Source organism: Nilaparvata lugens, chromosome 7 (genome assembly GCF_014356525.2).
Source record: "Nilaparvata lugens isolate BPH chromosome 7, ASM1435652v1, whole genome shotgun sequence".
Taxonomy (NCBI): Eukaryota; Metazoa; Arthropoda; class Insecta; order Hemiptera; family Delphacidae; genus Nilaparvata; species Nilaparvata lugens.
In genome coordinates, this window is record NC_052510.1 from 18288930 (window position 1) to 18306818 (window position 17889).

General features: G+C 34.1%; 3 protein-coding genes across 4 annotated transcripts; 1 reads left to right on the plus strand and 2 right to left on the minus strand.

Annotated features, from left to right (window-relative positions):
* Positions 1 to 7744: 7744 nt before the first annotated feature.
* Positions 7745 to 9641, minus strand: LOC111045916 (keratin-associated protein 5-4). Its single transcript, XM_022331394.2, has 2 exons — positions 9244 to 9641; positions 7745 to 8322 (listed from the first exon to the last, which is right to left on the minus strand). Exons 1-2 carry the CDS (start codon positions 9295 to 9297, stop codon positions 8047 to 8049), a joined length of 330 nt encoding a protein of 109 aa, XP_022187086.1. The 5' UTR covers positions 9298 to 9641; the 3' UTR covers positions 7745 to 8046.
* Positions 9642 to 10890: 1249 nt separating this feature from the next.
* LOC111045893 (keratin-associated protein 4-2) lies at positions 10891 to 14576 on the minus strand. Of its 2 annotated transcripts, none has more exons than XM_039432239.1 (2): positions 14259 to 14576; positions 10891 to 11544 (listed from the first exon to the last, which is right to left on the minus strand). In XM_039432239.1, the coding sequence occupies exons 1-2, from the start codon at positions 14307 to 14309 to the stop codon at positions 10996 to 10998; spliced, it is 600 nt and encodes a 199-aa protein (XP_039288173.1). In that variant the 5' UTR covers positions 14310 to 14576; the 3' UTR covers positions 10891 to 10995. The 2 variants fall into 2 exon arrangements, with proteins under 2 accessions (XP_039288173.1, XP_039288174.1); XM_039432240.1 differs by lacking the exon at positions 14259 to 14576 and adding an exon at positions 12140 to 13902.
* Positions 14577 to 14607: 31 nt separating this feature from the next.
* On the plus strand, positions 14608 to 16716 carry LOC111045894 (small cysteine and glycine repeat-containing protein 2). The gene is made up of 2 exons (XM_039432241.1): positions 14608 to 15031; positions 16112 to 16716. Exons 1-2 carry the CDS (start codon positions 14987 to 14989, stop codon positions 16628 to 16630), a joined length of 564 nt encoding a protein of 187 aa, XP_039288175.1. The 5' UTR covers positions 14608 to 14986; the 3' UTR covers positions 16631 to 16716.
* Positions 16717 to 17889: the final 1173 nt, after the last annotated feature.

Sequence of the window (17889 nt, forward strand, 5' to 3'; positions counted from 1 at the left end):
TATTAGAAAGTAAATTTAGGTTTTGTTTCATATCTCCAATATACTGTCTATTTAGCTCCAGCTATTTGTATTTGTCATGGAATTAGTCAACTCAATACACTACTCTACAATTTTTATCCTATTATTACGTGGAAATCATGTATCCTAAATCAATGCATAGTATTTAACTTACCTCTCATATGTCTGAGGTTCCTCGTAATATCTAACAACGTCTAATATCTTACTCTTCCACATCAACTCATTGATAACTTTCCAACTCTCTATTAATCTTAAAAACCGCACGTGACATTCGGACAATATAATATTGTATACATTAATACTTTTTCATTTGTATGTATTCCGATACTCAATACATTGCTGAAGATCCTGTTACTTGTTTCTTATTATTTGATGTTCCAAGCAACTCTAGAAAAACATTCTCGAATTTTCAGCAATATTTCAATAGTTTGAATAGTGCGTAAGGACATTCGCTTTCACAGAATGCTGCTGAATTTTCATCCACTATGAATGTGTTTCCCTCATAGCCAGGCAAATCAAATGAGAGTGGGCAGCATTTGCGGAGTCTGTGAGAAAGGCACACCTGGAAAATAAGTTTGAATTTGTGTTATTACAAGTGTAGTGTGAACTATACGTGTTTGGATTGATGTTATTGCAAATGTTTAGATAATATGATGGCTTGATTCCTAAATCTCGAATGTCTTTTTTCGAAAAAATCTTTAAAATATAGTATTATTAAAGTTTTGATTGTAGTGTTTTCAAATTTTACACAGAAAACGCTTATAAATAACAATCCAGTGAGCATTATTTTTATAGTCTTAAATCTTCAAATACTTTCTTTTCCTGGAATTCAAATTAAATAGATCATTATCATAGAAACAGGAAGTTACCTGCTTACAATCATTCAATCGAAAATTTTAAATTTTTCCGTTTTTCAATTTAAAGTATATTCTGTAACACTTCCAAGCCCCGATTAATTAATTAATTCAGCAATCACATTGATTGAATAGATTTCTCTCACACTAACTACAGTTGATTACAATTTAGTATGCCCTACCCAAGTCTAGTAAATAGGCTATATACTTTCATCAATAGATAGCCTATATTATAGGCACTATCCTTGGGCCCTATTCAAGTAAAGGTTGAGACAATTCAATTCAAAGTTTCATTTAATTTTTATTTCGCCACCTATATCACAAAGATGAGGGGCACGTCAAGGAAGCGAATGAAAGTCGCTACTTGTCAATCACGCTCTTCACTGGAAAATTCCTTCAGTGAATAGAGTGGATTATCTAAATAGTTATTTGTATATCTAGAGTGAAAAGTACTGGTTTTTCTCCCTGAGAGAAAAGTTTGAAGAATTTCAAACTTGAAAAACCGGTTTCAACAATTTTCCTGAGGGAGAAAATAGTATATTTCGCACCTAGAGCAGAAAATGAGATTTTCCGGCTCGAAATCGGTTTTCAAGTCCGAGGCCGTAAGGTTTGCACCACGGGCAAAAATGGTTTCCTGCTCTCAATCTTTTCTAGTCCTCGGCCTACGGCCTTGGACTTGAAAACCGATTTCGAGCCGGAAAAGTCTCATTTTCGGCCCTAGGTGCGAAATATACTATTTTAAAAACATACGTGACCAGTAAATACAACATAACTTACAAATTAAACAGCTGTCTTGTAATCACACAGTTCACCGCCGACAGCGCTATCTGTCGGCAAAAGTTGTAACAACAATGGCCGCCGACTCGACTACAACACTATGATGAAGTTCCCGTTTCAAATTTGATTAGTTGTTAATGAGGAATATTCGTTGGTTGGTATTTTGAATAACATGGAATATAAAAAAAATATTTATACATTTTTATAGTATACAGTATAGTATACTGATATGAAGTTTGTAATAATTTTAGCATGAAACGTATAATATAAATATAAATATTATTTCATATATTGATCAATGTCTGAATGAGGTATTGAATTATTTGGTTTACTGACTACTCTATTATGCTTCCTCATCTGATCTTAGACCTTCTACCCTATTTCAAATGTAAGTTTTTAAAATACAGATGCTTCCCATGTTATTTGAATGGAGTTACTTTTACGCTCTAGGGAGTTTTTCTTTTTTTTCCTACCGAGAGCGAAAAAGTGACACCTTAGTATTATGTTTTAGGGAGTAAAGTAGGCTCTTTAGACAGTAGGTGGAGGAAAAGGTATTTTTTGGAGCTTGCTTAAATGGTTTAAGCTCTTTTATACTTTTCATATCATGTGGCAGGCAATTATAAAAGCGGAGACCGGTGTGTTTGTGGCTATCTCTGTGTTTGCAGCAGTCTACTGTATGGGTGGTCGAAATCGTTTTTCCTCTTGTATTATGTTCATGTATATTGTGTCTACATGGCCTTACCGTTACATACTTTTTTATATATAGGATTGTCTTGTAGATATAGAGGGATACCACTGTAAAAATTCTGTCTTTTTTGAAATAAGGTCTGCAGTGAGCATCATATGGCAGACAATTCATAATTCTTATTGATTTCTTTTGTAATATCAGTATTTGTTCTATGTACGTGTGCGGTGCGCTTCCCCAGTCTATATTATGCCAAAACTTATTTGTGAAGCAAAGAGCGAATGATAGGCCATCATTGCAGTGCTTTTCTCGGCTATACTTTATTCTTCTTATCCCATAGAGTGATGTGGATAGTGTGCTACACAGAAGTTATTTTCAAAAAATAAAAAAAAATTTCGTTGAAATTTTTCAAAATGGCGGCCATTTTAAATTTTTGATGGCGAATATCTCGAAAACCGTCCATTTTACAGAAAATTTACAAGAGACAAAAAAGTTAGCAAATTTTTTCACGATTCCAATGATACCTAATTTAATAAGATTGGTTGAAGAATAGCAGAGAAATTAATTTTTTTCGTACTGCATGCATGACCACTTTTCACCATTTAAAGATCAATATTAATTTTTTTTATAATTTCATGAAAACCGTTCTTATTACAGAAATATACAAGAATAACTTTCCTCCAAATTTTATTCTACATTGAAAAATATTAATTTCACTCAAATCGGTTCACTGATACTAATGCAGCAATTGCTCAAAATGCCGTCCTTCAACTTGATTACACAGTCTGCACCTTTCAATCATGGACCGTCGAACTGCTATAAAAGCATTTTCATCATCTTGAATGGCACCTGCTGCAGCAACCACTCTTGCCACAAGGTCTTCTTCGTTTTCTACTGGCGTGCTGTAAACAAGGTCTTTCATATGGCCCCAGAAAAAAAATCTAAAGGGTTGAGGTCAGGTGAACGTGCGGGCCACGGTACTGGTCCACCCCGCCCAATCCACCGCTGACGATAGGTCATGTTCAGAAAGTCCGTAACAACATTTCCGAAATGAGCAGGGGCACCATCATGTTGAAACCAAATATTATATCTGTTTGCAAGAGGCACATCTTCCAAAAGTTCTGGTAGTATGTCTCTTAAAAAAGTAATGTACGTGGGAGAATTCAGACGATTAGGAAGAATGTATGGTCCAATCACGCGATTACCTAAGATACCCGTCCAAACATTCAGCGAAAATCTATGCTGATAACCACGCACTTTGACCTCATGAGGATTGTCTAAGGCCCAGACGTGACTGTTGCGAGAGTTGAAGATTCCTTCTCTTGTAAAGCTGGACTCATCGGTAAATAACACATTTTCTAGAAAATTTGGTTGGATAATGTCTTGCTGAAGAAACCACGGGCACAGTTTACTCTTGGCTCATAGTCGCGTTCAACCAATGAGTGAACTTTTTGAAAGCGGAAGGGGTGAAGTCTTTCCTTGTTTAGTACACGCCACACAGAAGAATCACTTGAATTGATTTGCTTTGCAACTGCTCTCGTACTCGTTCTAGAATTGAAATCGAATTTCTGCAATACTTCCTCTTCAAAAGCAACATTTCGAACTGCTCGAGGCCTACCAGCAATTACCCTGTTCCGTTCAAATGAACCAACTTCTCTCAGCCGATTGTGAGTTCTTGTGAACACCTTGTCGGAAGGGAGACGGCGGTTTGGAAATGCAGCTGCATACATTCTCTTGCTTCGGTCGCATTGCCAGAGCTGCTCCATACATGAAGTGAATATCGGTGTACTCCAGCGAACTAAATTCCATTACAATAATTAAATATTGTGTAGAAGCAACGTAAGAAAATATTGAAACTGGAAATTTAAGATAGAAATAAGACCTAGGAAACGTGAGACTAAGAAATAGGAAGCACTACATCTGGTTCTTTACTTTTAATGAAACAACAATACTTTTACAAGACAAACATTATCATCTGAAAACCATTGTAAAATCAGTATTTGTTCTATGTACGTGTGCGGTGCGCTTCCCCAGTCTATATTATGCCAAAACTTATTTGTGAAGCAAAGAGCGAATGATAGGCCATCATTGCAGTGCTTTTCTCGGCTATACTTTATTCTTCTTATCCCATAGAGTGATGTGGATAGTGTGCTACACAGAAGTTATTTTCATCCAGAATGAAATTAGTAGAATATATTTAAATTAAGCTACGTTATTGTGTTTTAAGATGGAATGGCTTGTTGAACTATATTGAGTTAATTACTGAAAGTTCTTTCTCTCAAAAAAATATTTATTTTATATTTCATTAGATGCTGCCTCAAGCGATAATTTTGAACTCTATATGTAGTTGTATAGAATAGTCAGTAATGAATCCATCCCATTTAATTCAATGCCTCTCATTGGTGGTAATATTTCTATGATAAAACTAGTAGTTCTGTGAACATTAGATCTCGCGCAGTTATAAACCACAGCCTCCTCTAATACTGTCCATCACAGTAAATTCTGTCCTGTCTTGTCGTGTCGGCGAAATATCGGTGTATAAACGACTGATGGCTGTTTGGGTTGTTGTATCGACAATGTTAATAATTTGATCCAAACAGTTATGCTACTATCATCAAAAGCTTACCGAGTTTAAAGCAGACACGGATACTAGAATACTGTATTTAATCCGTGAAACCAGAGAAAAGTCGGGAGAAAATATTATGCTACTTCGAGTTACCAATTGCATGCCTCACTGCATGCAATTAATAGTCCACACAACAGCTGATTTTTTACTAAGTTACATTTAGATATTAAATTGCATGCGTCCTAGCATGCAATTAATAATCCACTCGATAGCTGATTTATGATGAATAATTCTATAGTCTGATTTTCACTCTAATATTGGCGTATGAAGGAGGTTCTTTTCCTTCTATATTATCCTTAAAATGCCAAATTTTCAAAAACCTTTATATACGTCGACGCGCAATTTAAAAAGGAACATACCTGTCAAATTTCATGAAAATCAATTACCGCGTTTCGCCGTAAATGCGGAACATATAAACATAATATATTATATAAACATGAAGAGAAATGCAAAACCGTTGACTTGAATCTTAGACCTCACTTCGCTCGGTCAATAATATTTTTAGAGAACCATTGCTCTCATTGAACGATAGTTGATGTTATTAACAATTGGTATTGGGGTCTGTTTCAGAGTTCACTATATGTTATGTGAGGATGTATTGGTCTTTCATGCCCAGAAAGCAGCTCTCGATTGTATCACTCGAAGGTTGTATACTCAATCTGTATACAATGAGCATTAGTATTGAGATTTGTATACCCAATCAGAATATAATGAGTTTGAGTATTGAGATTCTATATTCAAGCCTCGGTGATTGGTCAGAATGTGCTAGCCAAATGGGCGGAGTTTACATGACAAGCGACCAATGACGTGATGTTTTTAGGATAAACTTGTACAACTACAAAATAGCGGATCTCTCAAGAGATTGCTTATTGGAGGAATTCGAAATCAGTTTTCATTTGCATTCACCATTAGAAGCATCTAATGACTCTGTTTGATTGCCCTTGAATTTTCCATGATCATGATGACATTGACATTGATCCAGATACTAGATTACATTGGTGTTTTTAAAGCAGACACGGATAGTTGTGATTATTATGTAATGAGAACAGTGACGTAGAATAGGTCACATCCATAGGCTTACTGATACAACTTCTCCTATGCCGGTATGTTTTTACAATAATTATAGTCTTGATCAGTTAACAAATCGTTAGTATTCACAGAACAATGTGTCCCTTGGAAATTACTGAGATATTGCAATTATTCAAATGCTAATGAATTAATTATTATTATTAAACGAAAATCCAAATTGAATGCTGTAATTCACCCCGAAGACTTCTGCTACTGCAAATAATGACAACAGGGTAAACTGTCACTAGGCTAAACTGAATTTCCATTTAGCTGTTTACCCAATGTGCCCCTTGTTTGAATGTCCTTACCCAGTATTTTAATGATAGAATGAGTTAGATTTCAAGATACTTATAATCCCATATTCATAAAAAACCAAATTTAGTTGTATTTCAAAATTTTGAAAAAAAATACTTCACTCCCACTCTTCCTTATGAAATGCTATTCAAAAGGTTCTCTTGTAATACATTATTTTTTGAGCTTGATACTCATGGCCAAATAGAACAGAAAATTTGCTTTCAATTGATTAAAAATAATATAAGAAGGATTAATTTTTCACCCACTCACATTATTATTTTTTCAAATACTGAATACTCATCGAAGAGATAATCTTATCTACAAAATTATACTCACATGAAAAATTAATGTGACAAATATAACACTCATAAATAAAAATCTTGGAGACATTATTTGCAAACAAAGGAATATTCCCTTATAGAAACTATTGATAGCAGTCACTAAACACCGTAATGATCACGTAAACTCTAATTCATTTCACCATTCTAGTTGTTCTTTTATTATTCCATAATCAATATTAGTGATTTGAAATCTCTTACAGTCCTTGTGTCAAGATAACACTTCAGTACCGGGTTTCTGCATTTGTGAATAATAAATACACATATTCTCTCTTAGAAGAACAAAGAGCTTTTCTGATTTACCTGATAACTCCTCATTCATGTTCTAAGTCTTTGATTACAGTATCTTTGTAATATACTTAGTTGCAATCATTGATTTTTTAGATATTTCTCAAGTTAAGTGGACGTGGGAAGCAGATGCTTCTTCATTATTGGATTTGAAAATAATTATTCTTTCACTCTCATCCCCTTGATAGTATATGGTCCAGGTTAATGACCTTACAGTAGAATTTCAGGCTCTAATATTAGTGGAATATTTGGATGGTCGATCATGGCAAACATCACTTTATTTCTATTCACTCATCTATCATTACTTTTTCAGTCACTTTACATCAACACTTCGAATAAAACTGATAATGAGGGTACTGATTTGGTACTCATCATCTCGAGTTATATAATTAACCCTTCATTATCATCTCAGCGAATGTTGACGGGATTGGAGAATCTTATAAAGTGTTCTCCGTCACCTTCCGTATGTAGGTAATCTAATCATGAGATTGGAGAGTTAGAACTAAACTTTTCAATGCACGATGTCATTTTCTATGAATACTTTGATAATATATGTTAACTCCTAAATAGGCTATTCCATAGACGCAGCGACTATGGAGAAATCAATTTATCTTGATCCATGATGTGCTGCATAAAGCTAATGTATTAGGAGACTTTGATAAAATCATTAGGATGCATTGTAATTGATCCACTCAAGCTTAATGGTAACTAATCACTATGCTATTTTAAAAAAATAATAGGCATAATAATATATTATATTATAATTATACACATATTACATAGAATGATTGCCAGGTGGAGAAGTAATGATACGTTTTTATTAGATTCCATACAGCTGATTTATTCCAGAAAAGTTTGATGATGATTTTACAAATAAATATCAAGTCATGATGCAGTTGGAATATTCCAGTATCATCTCAATAATTCAATGTTGAATAATTCTGATAATACTGAAGATTAACAATGGAATACTTTGGAACAGAAGTTTTAAAGCACTTCTGTATCAATTTGTTTGATACATCATTTCAATCAATTTATGTGGATTCAGTGGAGTTGAGTTGCAAGAGATATTTATCTGTTTAGTTTCTGGAAGAATGTTTAACAGCAGCATCCACAGCATGGCTTGCAGCAGCAGCAACATGGCTGGCAGCAACAGCAACATGGCTTGCAACAACAGCAACATGGCTCGCAACAGCAACAACATTTCTGGCAGCAACAGCATGGCTTGCAACAACAACATGGCTTGCAACAACAGCAGTCTGGCTCCTTGATGATGGTGGTGTCACCGCACTTCTTGTGGCAACAGCATCCGCAACATGGCTTGCAACAACAGCAGCATGGCTGGCAACATCCGCAGCTGCAGGCGTTGGCGACCTGTTCACAAATAATTTTTTTTTATAATTTGATAAAACATATTTTGCAGAGCTTTTTTCCATCCAATTAGAGAATTTGTGATAAATAATACTTATTTGATACCACCACCACGGTATTTAGGTTTTCAACTTCGGAAGCTATTTCATCACACTTTCAATCCCTAATGTCTAGATTATCCCAATTCATAACAACCTTTTATTCTGATGATTCAAAGCATTTTTGGAAGGAAACAATAGGAATTTTTTATGGGAGAATTCATATTGTTAGATGTTTTCATAATCAGTTACCATACTAATAATCTCAAGTAATGGTAAAATATAGAATATCTCTCAAGTAATATCTCTCATATAAATAGTAATGGTAAATAGCGGAAATACAAGTATACTGGGTCAAACTGCGTCTATGAAGAACTACAGAAGCAATGGAACAACTTGATCGAATCTTTACTATTTCAGATTCTCGTTAATATCATCACGAATTTTCTAGTTTAGAATTATACTCTTGAAAAATGGTAGATTTTAACCGTTAATCAGGTTGTGAATCAGGGGGACTTTAGGTGTAGAATATTATTTTATCAATCATTATTTTGTTAACTCTGCCGGTATGTTGAAAAGCTGAAAAATTCGATGAATATTCCTGTAGGATGGAATTGTATCTGTTATTGAGTTTTTGAAACTCTACTTGGAAAATAATTAATTTTTGTCATGTTGAGGAAACTGATGAGTATTTTTGATTTTTTACTAATAATTTCAATTACCGTACATGTAGTACAAATTACTAGCAATATTTTTTGACATTAACTACTAGAAATTGGATGTCAGGTTGAATCCTAAAACCGAGGAGTTGAGAGAACAGATTTACAACTAGCAATAGTAATGTTGGTCTAAAATCTATCATTTTGGTAATTTGTTTATTACTCACCTCAAGAGCGACCACAAGGGCGAAGAAAGCAGCGAAAAGTGACTTGGATGCCATTTTTAGTAATTCGTAGTTAAGGCTGTGCAAAACTTAATTAACTTTGTAAAAATTGTAGTATTTATACAACTCATTTCAATCAAATCTTCACTCAGAGTCTAATATCAGTCTCCAAAGTAGGATATGACATGTTATTTCAAACAATCATATTTTTGCAACGTTGTTTGTGAAGCTTTATCGTAAGGAATACTGCCAAATCACTAATTTAAACATGAATTCACAAATTTCCTGTTGTTCACAAGAAAAAATTCAATAGAACGTGTTTTTCCGTGAAAAGTGTTATAATGTTGGTATTTATGATGATAAGATTCTTCCACCTTGTACACTCGGCAAGTGTTAGAACATTTCTGTTTTCCACTTGTTTGATTTGATTCGTCTTGATATGATGTGTGAAATAATTTTTCACGGAATTTTGCTTTCAAATTCATGTAGTCTATAATAAGTCATTGCTCTTACTAGGTCATTGCTCTTCCTATGATACAGAGATTTTTCATGAAAATTGTGAGTTAGGAAAACAAGATGACTTATGAGAGAAAGAATTAAACAAAATTGAATTTTAATTGTGGCATACTATGGCCTGGTTGCACAAAAGCTTGTTAAATTTCAACCGTGCTTAATCTCACAAGAACCAATCAGAGAAAGCTTGTTAGAAAAGACGGCTTCTCGTGAAATTAATCACGGTTAAAATTTAACCGGTTGCTGTGCACTCGGTACTATGAGTTCAACATCAATTTCGAAATCTCATTGTTATATTGATTGAATTCCATTGACATAAGAAATGTTATCGAATGAACTCTAGGGCGTACAACGCACAATATTGGCTCCTTATTCACAAGCTCTATCACTACTAGTATACTGATTAGTCTGTAATATCTAGTGGTGTATCTACTAACTTACAAGTAGTATCATACGATGTATTTGTTTATAAAGCGTAATTTGAATAACGCTACTTAAGGGTATCTCCAACCCACAATTCACATCTTAACAACATCCGAACAGTAGAATTTTAAGGTTTGTAAATGCATAGGTTTCTTAAAGGGGCGTAATCTAGAATTACTCTTTCTGGAACATAATATATTTGGAGATAACAGAACAATTCCTTATTTTTTAATTTATAACCATATCATTAAAACTTACTAAATCCCTTAATAACAGATATACAGTATGTTCTGCACTCACACTTTTGCGCATTTTACAACTGTTGCAGTTTATTTATTTTAGGATACAATCACAAATCATATAAATATGATTGGGAAGGAATAACAGGCTTGGCCTAAAACTATTCCATTCCCAAATTTTGATAATGAAATTTTCAAAAAAGTAGGTTATGATTCTACTGTAAGAAGTTCAAGTTCAATTTTCGTCCGAAATTTTGAAATTTAGATGAATCAAGACACCAAATTATAGTTAAATATCACACTTAATTATCACTACACATTGAATAAATATTTTATAAAATTTTCAAGCCAAAAAACACACAACTTCTCATCTATGAGAAAAAATACACACCGTTCTGATTGTCTTTTGATTCTGAAGCCAATCATGAACAATTTCAAAAAAGGAAATTGGAATTTTAAATCAATAACCCATGAATATGAAAAAATACAAAATATTTATTGACAGCAAGACTACAACATGATTCCAACACGCTTTGCCAACCTATTCATCGATAAATGATCCATTATGATGGAGAAATAATCAACAGCACGGAATAGCATGTGTGGGCTCCTTGATAACAATGGTAGTCTTCCCTTGACCATTGTTACAAAGGGGATCACATTGTCCACACCCCATTCCTCCATAGCTCCATGGATTTGAGATTGGTTGACATCCACAACCACAAACTGCGGGACTTTGTACGATGACTTTTCTCCCTGAACAGCTGGGAGATTCACAGCATCCACAAGAGCATCCGGGCCTGTTATTACCAGTGATAATGATTGTGTCACCAGATTTCTGAGGGGAGCAGCATGGTGTTTCACATTTGTTTAGCCCACAACATGATTTTTGACATCTATTGAGTCCACAACATGATGTTTCGCAGCATTTGTTTGGTTCACAGCAGCAGCAGCAACAGTCATCGTCGCAGCATCTTGATCTGCATCTGTGAGATCTCCTTGGTTTGTGTCGACAGCGTCTTGACGAATCACAGCAGCAGTCGTCGTCACAGCAATAGCAGCAACAATCTCTGTTTCTGTGACATCTATTCCTTCGTCTATCCCTTCTGCAGCCACTCGATACGACAATCTGAGTTTAAACACAATAATCGATCAATTAACATTTTTGACATGGTTTCATTCATAGCATAGGATACATAATAATAATGATTGTATCAGTATTGATGAGGGAATGAATAATCATATTCGAAGAATACATTCAACAGAAAAGAATACGAGCATTAGGAGTGAGGAAATCTATCAGAAGAGATGTATCAAATCCCCTTCTTTGCATTGTATTTCATGGTATGCAGGCAGGAATTTCAAAAATGAATGCAGATTCCAATAAGTGGAGTTTAATTCATTGGTATAAGTCAATTTGTATACGAGAATACATCTAGCTAGCATGACAGCAGCTGAATATGATTCTCCCTTAGAATTGATTTGTATATTTGAGCAAGGAAAGTGTCATGTACGAGTGAAAAATGGAAAACTTACGAGAGTATAAAGGTGCGTACAGACTTATGCGCCACGAATAAGCGCATTTCACTTGTCATCAGCTGATGTTTTATCAGCTGATATTTGTATCTGTACAGAAACAGTAAGATGCATATTATGAAATGAGCATAGCATCAGCTTATGAAAAGTGAAATGGGCGTTTTCTTGATCCTTAAGTCTTTACGCACCTTAGGAAATTGCATTCAGCGGGATGAAATACGTGGGCTGTTAATCATTGTTCTAATGAAGATGCGTATTCCAATAAGGTGAGTTTCATATGCCTCAAATATTCATTGTTGTACAATGCAACTCTGAGAGTGATGCCTGGAAAAAATATAAATGATTTTCATAGAGGAAAGAAAATTGTATGAATAGGTTTCAATCAGCTATTTCTATAGAAGTAACTTTTCACTAGAAGAGGAATCAATGTTCTGAACAAATTGAGATGATCACTTCGATAGGAAACGTTTTATAATAATAATGTATTTGGCATTATACGTATGCGAGTACATCTAATTTTCTAAGAGAAAATTGCTCTGGAGAAATGAAAATTACTCTCAACAGGGGAAAGAGTCATATTCTATGGAACATTTATTATGAAAGTTAATTCATTTTTATTTGGAGTGAGGTTTTTGATTATTGATTGTTCTGAAGGATATAAGAGGAGAGATTTGGTTATAAATGGTTCAGAATCTGTTTACAGAATACATTTACTGGGAATGAATAATTATTTTTAGGTCATAAATTTCTCTTGATAAATGCAAAAGGATATTCGAGTGGTGTACATTCTTGATTATTTATCATTTTCATAAATCTGTAACAATGAACCGTCATGAACTGGACTTGATCTAGGAAGATACAAAATACGATTCGAGTATCATGTTCTAACCAGAGAGTAGGATCCTATATACTCTTTGTTTCTAAACAAAGTTGATAGCATATTGGGGCATCAAAGAAAATAATGAAATGGAAACAAAAGAATCCTGGATGAAATCAATATACAGAGATCAATAGTGCAAAATCCTTTTCCATTTGGAAGGAATCTTCAATTCATATTTCATGTGTTTTCAGAGGTCTATAAATTGAATAAATAATAGTATTGCTATTTTTCAAATAGAAGATACTTGGTCCACTTCTATCGAATGAATGTGAAAAAATTATTTCACCTTTATCGTTTGTCAAAAGCAAGCTGACACTTCACTCTTTATTGTAACTTATTTTTAATCAGCAAAAACTAGTGCTAATATTTTTTCGCTCCACTTTCTATCTCATGGAAATATCCAAATAGTAATCGAATAAACAAATATTAATTTCGCGTATCAAAATTTTAATCACGAAATTAGTTTATTCAGTTTCATTTATAAAGGTTTGATAGTTAGTTGATTCCATTACAAATTTGTCAGGGCTGGCGCAGCTAGGGACTGTTTAACGCAACCATAAATCGTATGCAATCGTAGACTACCAATCGTATGCATATTACAGTGGAGTCAAATTATTAGAGCATATGAAGTACTATTGTTCCACATGGTTACAATAGAATAGTTGATTTTGACTAATATTTCTGAATTTCACTCCGGTATCAAAACAATTTCCATTTCTGAAGACGACCTCTGTTTGAAACAATAGCTATATCATTTGAATTTTCCTGGTGAATGCTGACTCTCGAATCCAATTTCTCAAGATTCACCACCATTAGAAAGTAATAGAATAGGCTGCCTGTTCAAGGTGGGGTCTAGAAGAACATCGTATTATTGTCGAAAAAGTAACTTTTTTAATGAGTGTTACCTAGATCACCTTGCCGTTTTACGACTATTAAATAGGTCATTATATTGATTTATAAATTGAATATGATTATTTTGAGAAGATTCAGCATAGCAATCGACAAATTAAATTACTATTGAGAATGATTATAAGGTTCAAAATAATATTGAAAAAACATTTCTAATGGAAAGTGAAATTAATGTATATTCCTCCAGCCTCCTTGGAATCAACAATTTTTGGTTGTAATAATTTGTACAGTTTTCAAATCTTGAGCTACATTACAACTATAGTTATGTATGTAGTGTTTTATATTGTGATAATAATTAGAATCATCATCAAGAAATTAATCCTTGCTGAGAATAATTCATATTTCTATGTCACTCTTCAACTTCAACCGTCGATGAACTCATGTACGAGAGTCTTGTAGATGAAATGGACCTGAAGCTTGTATTCAGAATAGCAAAAACTCCAAAGAAATAGAATAAAGTGAAGATTTAAAATCTTTAAGCGCCTGGAAAGACAGAAATTATGAATAAAGTAATTTACCTGTAAAGCCAGTAATAAGAATATTGTCTGGACTAGTAATCTGCCGTTCATGATGATACAGAAACGATAAAATTCAAATCCTGTATCACAAAATCTGTGTAACAGTAACCCAATTGATCGAAAACTGAATTTTTATGAGGAAAACGATTTTTTCCTACCAAAGATTTTCAACAAATATGGAAATCAGAGATTCCATAATCTCGTGTCTTATCTCCAAATCGTGATTTCCTAAACAACAATCAGGAATCTGGAAAACTTCTATCGCTAACTCTACACCTGTTCGTATCAGCTTTTCTTTCCTCATCAAAATCACGGATAATCATGAAATTGCTATCTTCATAAATATATTCAAAATCCGATCCCTTTGAATTGAATTATCATTTTATCAAAAAGTTGTTAGCTTCAAACAAAAGGTGAGAATCAAGGTAGAGTGTTCAATTTTTACTTGAATGAGTTATTCTAAAGATTTGGAGATAAATATCCGTCTGATAATGTCATGCGTGATAACGAATGTGAGAATAACAATAGAAATTGTGTACAATGATATTAAATGATTAGATAACACATCACTATTAGTTTCATGTCATGTTTATTAATTGTAATCGTGTAAAAACAAACATGATCATTTTCAATTCAATTTTGGGATTCAAAAAGAGTATATAATATGTAACATTGATCTGTAATACATCACACTTCTCCAAGCAACAGCAAAAGAAGCTCTTCCAACAATGGCATTCAAGTCGACTTTGATCGTTCTGGCTTCAGTAGCTCAGGTGAGAATTTTCTAAAATTTCCACGAAAATCATAATTCAAACTCTATGGCTCTGTGATTATTCCAATTTAAAAATGATAATCCATACAATCATAAAAGATTACCAATGATTCATACATCTATGAAAATCATACAATATTATTCATATGAATAAAAACATTAAAACTTTGCGAATATTCAGTCATTTCGATTCATCTAGCAAGGTTCACAGAGTTGAGATTTCCACTATCGAAGATATAGAAAACTTCAAGCATTAAATATTTTTTGCTCTGGGTACAGAATCTCTGAAGATTATTCCTTTCAGGAGCTTTCACATTCGATAAATTCAGGTCTGAGAACTTGTGACTTAGCCTATAAAGTGTATTACAAAATGTGTTGAATACCATGAGGCGTATTGAATAACAGAACATAATTGAATTTTTGTGTTTTCTCTATCATTCTATCATATTGTTTCCTCATTAGAATAACAGAATGCAAAACACTGCTCGGTTTATGTAAAGAGATATTATTCTAATCTCCACGATTAGATTGGTATTGTTATTTCATCGTCACATACTACACTGTCTGACTTCATCATCATATCATTCTCATCCATCTAGATTCGTAGCAGGGTAACATCTAGATTCGATGTTCTAGATTCGTAGTTGAATCTGAAGTTGTTGATTAATTCTTCAATGTTGTTTCCCATCACGAACTGATTATTATTGAATCACTTATTGCTATTAGCAGTCTTTTTTCCTAATAGCAAAAAGTGATTGTTGATTACATATCATTACCAAGAATTGTTAAATTCGTTTTTTTGACATATTTTACCCCAATTATTATCCATATATAATTGTCTAATATACTTTCCAATTACTAAGCAGAGGTTACAATATCAATTCAGCCCGAATCTGAATATTTCGAACAAATAACGTTACCTAGACTTGTTACATTCGCTATTTTGCCATTTTCAACATCAATTCTCCACACATCTCTTATAACATCATCCTAATATAGCTTTCCAATAATAATATACTTTCCATGATACTAAGCAAAGGTTACAATATCAAGTTTGATAACATTCAATTTCTTATTGCAGCTGTCATTCTTCTGCCAGGCCGTTGACTGCGGCTGTGGCTGTGGCTGTGGGGTGCCAAGAATCTACAGTGTGGGAGACTGCTGTAACGGAGTGAGAAAGACAGTGATTGTCAAGAACGACCAGCCATGCGGCTGCGGCTGCGGCAACGCCTGCGGCTGCGGTAACGCCTGCGGCTGCGGTAACACATGCGGCTGCGGCTGCAACAAGAAGTGTGGTGACACAATTGTCATCAAGGAACCCAGCACTTGTTGCGGAGCTTCTCCCGCCATCGTCTCGTCGGGTTGTGGTCCCTTCTACGGAGGATTGAACTCCTACTACGGAGGTTACGGTTGTGGATGTGGATACGCTGCCGGTTACCCATACAACTACGGATACAACGGTTGCGGATACGGTTCTGGATACGGAGCCGGATACGGATGCGGATGCGGTTGTGGATGCGGATGTGGTTCAACTTGTGGCAAGAGCTGTGGTGACACCATTGTCATTAAAGAGCCCACCTGTAGGTGTTCTACCTGCTAAACACATCAGACTGTGATATTTTTGTATAATATTTAGTTTAGCTATGATAGTTTTGAATAATAAACTACATATTAATCAAAATCTAAGAATTCTTCTTCTTTCAACCTTGCAATTTTCTAATTCAGAGCATCATATTATAATATAGATCGATATATATACAATGATTGTGTATTTCATGAATAGATCTACTCACATATGCAGTCTTCAGACTACAAATCATACTTACATTCTCATCTCGTGTACCGACTTAGCATTTACAGATGCACAAGCAGAAGCAATCTTGATACAATCCTTATAATATAGCATCTTTTTCCAATGATACCCAACTACATGACGAGGAATTGAGAAAAAATGTACTTTGTCCATCATCTAGTACCCACTGCCATCTGCCGGTGGAATCTGTAACAAGAGTTATGGACCAGCCAGTAGAGAGAGTATGTGGTGCTTTGAATGGAGCTTTCAGGCATAATTTGAATCTGATTTTGTTTGTAGTCGCTCTGTTGTTCTATTTATTACATTATCATATTATCATACTTGACTTATTCTCTATCAACCTATTATCTCATGTGCATAGTTATATAGCCTATGCTGCAGCTCAATCCATCCATAGGAGATATGAGGTATGAAAGTATACAATAAAATTTATGGAATATCGATTTATTGAATGTTCAGAAGTAGGCCTGTTCATGTTTGATGGAAGTTCTGTATCCCTTTTTGAGAATAAGGCCTGACAATTAAAACAGGAGTTTACAATATAATACAAGCATAAAGTACAAAAATGAAAAAAATTCTCTTTATTAGGCGGTGTTGAGACGTCTTCAGCACAAAGTCTTCTTCGCTACTCAATCTTGTACAAGATCATGACCTCTATTTGAAAGAGAGAAGCTCATTAGATTTCAAGAATACCTCTTTTGATGGAACTTCAGGTTAACTACTCTCCTATGTCAGTCAGATAATGTGAACTATCCAAAAACTATTTTTGGAACATAATTCTCAAATGTTCAAAAATATAAGTTCGCAATGGCGAACTAAACTCTGAGAGTATGATTTTTTAAATTGGAAACATTGAATTATAATAGAGATGATAATATAATGCTATCTATGAAAAAACGATTCACTGGTCAAGAATGTCACCATTGATGAGTTGCTAACGTTTTCAAGTCTGCAACCTTCTATCAAATAACGGTAAATATTCGTATATTTTTATTAGAAAAGTGAATAATATTTCATAATATATCCTCACAGGACATTAGTTTCAT

Excerpts from the sequence above, each read along its gene's own strand:
- LOC111045893 (XM_039432239.1), bottom strand. The coding sequence starts at position 14,309 with ATGAACGGCAGATTACTAGTCCAGACAATATTCTTATTACTGGCTTTA. Across the intron at positions 11,545-14,258 it reads TCTTATTACTGGCTTTACAG|ATTGTCGTATCGAGTGGCTG; the intron begins GTAAATTACTTT and ends GTTTAAACTCAG.
- LOC111045916 (XM_022331394.2), bottom strand. The coding sequence starts at position 9,297 with ATGGCATCCAAGTCACTTTTCGCTGCTTTCTTCGCCCTTGTGGTCGCT. Across the intron at positions 8,323-9,243 it reads CCCTTGTGGTCGCTCTTGAG|GTCGCCAACGCCTGCAGCTG; the intron begins GTGAGTAATAAA and ends ATTTGTGAACAG.
- LOC111045894 (XM_039432241.1), top strand. The coding sequence starts at position 14,987 with ATGGCATTCAAGTCGACTTTGATCGTTCTGGCTTCAGTAGCTCAG. Across the intron at positions 15,032-16,111 it reads TTCTGGCTTCAGTAGCTCAG|CTGTCATTCTTCTGCCAGGC; the intron begins GTGAGAATTTTC and ends TTCTTATTGCAG.